The sequence below is a fragment of the Apteryx rowi genome, unplaced genomic scaffold, assembly GCF_003343035.1.
Source record: "Apteryx rowi isolate R43461 unplaced genomic scaffold, aptRow1 scaffold_475, whole genome shotgun sequence".
NCBI lineage: Eukaryota > Metazoa > Chordata > Aves > Apterygiformes > Apterygidae > Apteryx > Apteryx rowi.
In genome coordinates this window covers 371359-375969 of record NW_020450733.1, presented here as the reverse complement: position 1 = coordinate 375969, position 4611 = coordinate 371359, and the positions used below count along the sequence as shown (strand labels likewise).

General features: G+C 54.7%; 2 protein-coding genes across 3 annotated transcripts in view; one reads left to right on the top strand and one right to left on the bottom strand.

The window, feature by feature from the left end:
• Positions 1-4413, bottom strand: part of SLC11A2 (solute carrier family 11 member 2) — a 27273-nt gene extending 22860 nt beyond the window's left edge. The window contains exons 1-3 of one of the 2 annotated variants that reach the window (XM_026078249.1): positions 3776-4413; positions 3450-3587; positions 3053-3227 (exon numbers count right to left, since the gene is read on the bottom strand). The gene's annotated coding sequence lies outside the window, so the exon portion shown is untranslated. The remainder of the gene's footprint in view (positions 1-3052; positions 3228-3449; positions 3588-3775) is intronic. The other variant, XM_026078248.1, reaches the window with a different exon arrangement.
• A 139-nt stretch (positions 4414-4552) lies between these two features.
• The window catches only part of LETMD1 (LETM1 domain containing 1), a 6128-nt gene continuing 6069 nt past the window's right edge, over positions 4553-4611 (top strand). The window contains exon 1 of the mRNA XM_026078260.1: positions 4553-4584. Within this exon, the coding sequence (XP_025934045.1) occupies positions 4553-4584 (32 nt within the window). The remainder of the gene's footprint in view (positions 4585-4611) is intronic.

Genomic DNA, 4611 nt, shown 5'->3' with positions numbered 1-4611 from the left:
CGCTCGGCTCCGCTCGGGCTCGTTCGGCTCCGCTCGGCTCCGCCCGCTCCGTGCTGGCTCGTGGCGGCCGGGGGACACCGGGCCCCCCCCGGTGCGGCTCAGCCAGGGGGACACCAGGAGCCTCAGTGCGGGCGGCTCTGCCTTGGGGACACCAGGTCCCCCAGCACAGGACCCACCGTGGGGACACCGGGCCCCCCCGGTGCAGCTCAGCCATGGGGACACCAGGCCCCCTGTGAAAGCCCCTCCGTGGGGTCACCAGGACCCTCAGTGCTGCTCAACCGTGGGGTCACCAGGACACTCAGCACAGCTTGGCTGTGGGGACACTGACCCCCCCTTTCCATGCAGTCCCCCATCCGTGCGTCACCCCGCGTGGAGGACACATCCCCCCGTTACAGCCCCGTGGGACCCGGGCCGGGCAGGGTATTTTGAGGAGCAGCATCCTGGGATCATGTCACAGCTAATGTTCACTGCAAGGTCCTTGACTCTGGGCCTGCACGAACCAATGCCGCAGGGTTTGCACGGTCTAGTCAAACCAGGAACGTGCTGCTTAGGAGATGTGCGCACCTGGCAGCACGTCGGAGCACTCAAACTTTCACTCCTTCATCTGCAAACAGGTTTTTAGGAGAGTGGAACATGAGCTAGTCAAGTCAGGAGTCACTGCCCTAGGTCTCGGAAAATGTGATATATGGTACAAATGCCGGTTTTCGTCCCCTGGCTTTCGAGCGTGTTAGCTCTACGGAGTGGATGTAACATTTCTCCGTTAAATAGATAGCTCAGGCTGGGCCCTGTTACACAAGGGTGGCTGGAGATCTTTCTGATGGATGGTTTATTCCATCAGAAAACGCAGATTCATCAGGACCAAGAAGGTTCCTTTGGGTCATGCTGATGTCAAGAACGTTTTTCATGTTGACAACCTGAACTTCCAGATCTTCAGCTGCCAACGTGACAAACGGCCTCAGACATGGGCTCTCTTTGAACATTTATGTTTTAATTCTTTCACAATACATCTATATTTTACATCCCTGTCACAGAAAATATTCTGCATTTTGGGGAAAGGAGACTCTTGACTTGGATTTTGTTTGGTCTTCTTTAAGTCTGTCTTTTCTGGAGGGAAATGCTGCTCTTTCACAGATTTCCTGTTACTCTGGAGATTCCCTTGAAAATTTAAGATACAATTTTTAAAGTAACCACTTTCTGATAACAAAGGCAAAACATTTAATTTGTAAGGTAGATGAGAAACCTGCCAGCCCTGGAACTAGGTGTTCCACGGTATCATTTTGAAGGTACATCCGCGTCCTTATCTCATTTCCCAACCTTTCTCATTTTTCGGTAAATTACCAAGAAAGCTCTCTTATAACCACAGCCTGATCACAGACACAAGGGAGAGCGAGAGACACAGGGATCTGGCTCACAAGCAGACAAAGAGGCGTGAAAATGCTGATCCGTACTAGAGAAGCTGCCTTTGGAAAATGAGAGCCCTTCGGAGAGCAAACCCGCCTGCATCTGGAGTACGAGAAAGGAGGGGAGCTTTTGGCTGCAGGAATTCATTTCTCACTTTTCCCAAACATGCAGGTTTTGCAATGCGCATTCCTTTTTGCTTAAACGAGAGAGCAAAACAATCACATGGGACATTCCCAAAACCACTGAATCCAGGAAAGATAAGAGGAGGAGAAATCTGGGAAAGGGGAGACTTGGCGGTTGCTTGCTTTACCCCACCTCTGCAGAGAAAGGGCCGACAGCCGTGTTCAGCGCAGGCATTAGAGGAGAAAACAAAAAGCACAGCGGTCCCAGCGCAACTGCCGCCCTAACGCTCTCCCATCAGGATGGGTGCAAGAGCGGCTGGGAAGGTGCGCGTGGCATCTTCGAACAGCTTCCTCGCTCGGAAAGCAGCCACCATTTAGCATGCAGGCGCAGGAAATCATGCGGAGGTGGTTCTGGGATTATATGTCCCTCAGAGGGAGATGCCAATAGCTTTCATCCAGAGGCTGGGAAATTTATCTTGTTCCCAAAATACTGCAAGACTAGACTGAGTGAAACATGAGCCAGCAGATCCCTAACCTGGCTGCAGCAAGAACATCCCTGCAAAGTGCTGCAAGCAGAGGGAGGAAATGAAACAACTGTCATTTGGAAATATGTCCCATATTTTTTGTGAGCTATATGGAGAGCTCGGTGCGGAGAGCAGCTCACTCTCCTGCACCCAGAAAGAGGCTTTCCAGGAGCGGCTTTCCTAGCGCTAGGACTTTGCAATACTCACCCAACTCACAGGTTGGCGAGTTCTGCTTTAGAGTGTATTTCTTAGGCATTGCAAAGAGGGTTGCTGCTTCTTGCTCCGCAGTTTCTGGGAGAAGATAGCCCGGGCAGCGTTCCTTCCTCTATATAAGAGGTGTCCCCACCCGTCCCGCCGGCACCCCTCCCTCTCTCCTCCGCCCGCGACACACGGGCACTGCAGGCAGGAGCCCTGGTCCGGCCGGCGCTGGGCAGAGTTCCCCCAGAAAAAGCTCAGCGGACAATTCAAAGTCTTCCGAACACAATTGCATCTATTTCTGCCTTATCGTAACTGTAAAACCATCAAAGTGGTAATTAATAGGACGGCCACGCACTTTGATGTGGAGCCTTTTCCACGCTGCGAGTGGCAGCACCGGGCTAGGGGAAAAGTGGGTTACCCGCTCACCGGGGCACGTTATCAATCCTGGACCTCAATTAAAAAGCCATTTGGTTGAGCATCGGGAGCGCTCCGGTGATTAGGTCGCAAGGCAGCCTGGACTCTGCTCCACCGGGGCTATTTGACAGATTAGAGCCCAAACTGGCGCTATTGTGCATTTTCCAGCCATCGGTACGTGCAGCACTGATAAGACATTATCCCTTCCCTTGGCTGGATCAATACAATATATTATCACTGATTCCTGCTGGTCTGAAACCCATGAAAGCATAACGATAACCCCAGGGTTTCTCTCAAACCTGCAAAAGGCCCCTGGTGCCTTTTTCTGATAAGCAACAGCTGAATGCGCAACATGTAAAAAAACATATGTACAAGGGTAACAGACCTACTTACCACCCAGCAGGGCAAAGACACATGCGTGCGTGACTGCCTTCACGCTGCTCCCGCCTCCCTTAGCTGTCGAAGAGGCTCATGGTGGGTTTTTTGACTTTCACTAGGGAGAAGATGGGATCCTCCTTGGAAAAGCATCTTTGAGAACTCACAGAGGACGGAGGAGATGCCGGAAAACCTGGAAATGAGAAAACGTAGTGCTCAGTTTTAGCAATGTCTGGGAGAAAAAAAGAGACAGTAAAGCTTAGAGATAGGGTAGAGGCAACAGATCATCTTTAAGGCTCTTGACCCTGATTCCTGTGACAATCTCATAGCCAAGGGAGCAAACAAGACCTATACGAAACTACGTGGGAACAGCTGCAAAACTGGTTTGGTCACCCGGTTCCCGGACTATTGGCACCTTGCTGCCGAAGGGAAGGACGGCTGGAGGGGTCACGCACAGCTCTGGTGCCTGGTCCCACGCGGTGAACTGGGCTGACGGAGCAGGGAATGTGCCTTGTGGACCTGGGCGGGGAGCGAGGGACGGCTGGAAAACAGGCTGCAATTCAGGAGGGACAAAGGTGGGGTTGAATGAGCAAAAATACGCCCAGGATGGGGACAGAGAGGCTGGCAGGAGCTCCTCAGAAGAGGGATGTGCCTCAAGAGGAGCTGCCAAACAGGGAAAAAAGGCTTTGTAAAGGGGAAAGCCCCTGGAGGATGGGACATTTCCCATGGACCTGAACCAACCTTGCACCAAGCAGAGCCGAGGCAGGGCAAGGGAAACCTTCCTGGCGCAGGGACCGCCAAGCACTGGAGCCAGCCGAGTCTCCGCCACACGAGGAGCAGGAATGGGTTAGACCAACGCCTGCGGACATGGCCTGCGCAGAGGAGGCCCTGCCCGTGGCAGCGGAGGCTCGGGGTGGCCCACGCCGGGGACGCGGTGCTCTCCCGCCCGCTGCCAGGGACAGGGTGGCAGGGGAAAAGCCGGGGCGAATTACAACCTCCCCCCCCGGGACGGCTGAAATGCCCAGGAACCCGGGGTTATGCCTGGGGTTAGGCCCCTCTCCTGGGACCTGACTAGCACTGCCAGGCCTCTGCTGGGGCCTCGCGTTACCTCACAAAGGTGCGAAATACGCTAACGTTTAACCAAAAAACGCTGCTGAAAAATTAGGGCCCTTAATCGGGGGGGGGCTTTAATGTGGAGGCCCTAAAGGGGGGCCTAAATTGGGGGCTCTTAGTGGAGAGAGCTTAAGGGAGGCCCTTAATAGAAACCCTTAATGGAGGGGCCTTAACGGGGAGCCCTTAACTGGAGAGCCCTTAATTGGGGCCCCTTCATGGAGACCCTCAGCTGCCCCCCACCACAGCTGGACCCTCCTGAGGCGCCACTTCCGCCCGCAGCCCACCACTTCCGCCCGCCGTCACCTGCCCTTCCCGCCACCGCGCCCCGCCCCGCGTCCTTCAGCCAATCAGCGCCCGCCGCTCCCCCCATCCCCGCTCCTGACCTTCGCCCTTTGCCCTTTCGCGATGCCCCGTCAAGATGGCGCTGTCCAGGGCGGGTTATTGCTGGGCGCTTTGTCGCCGCG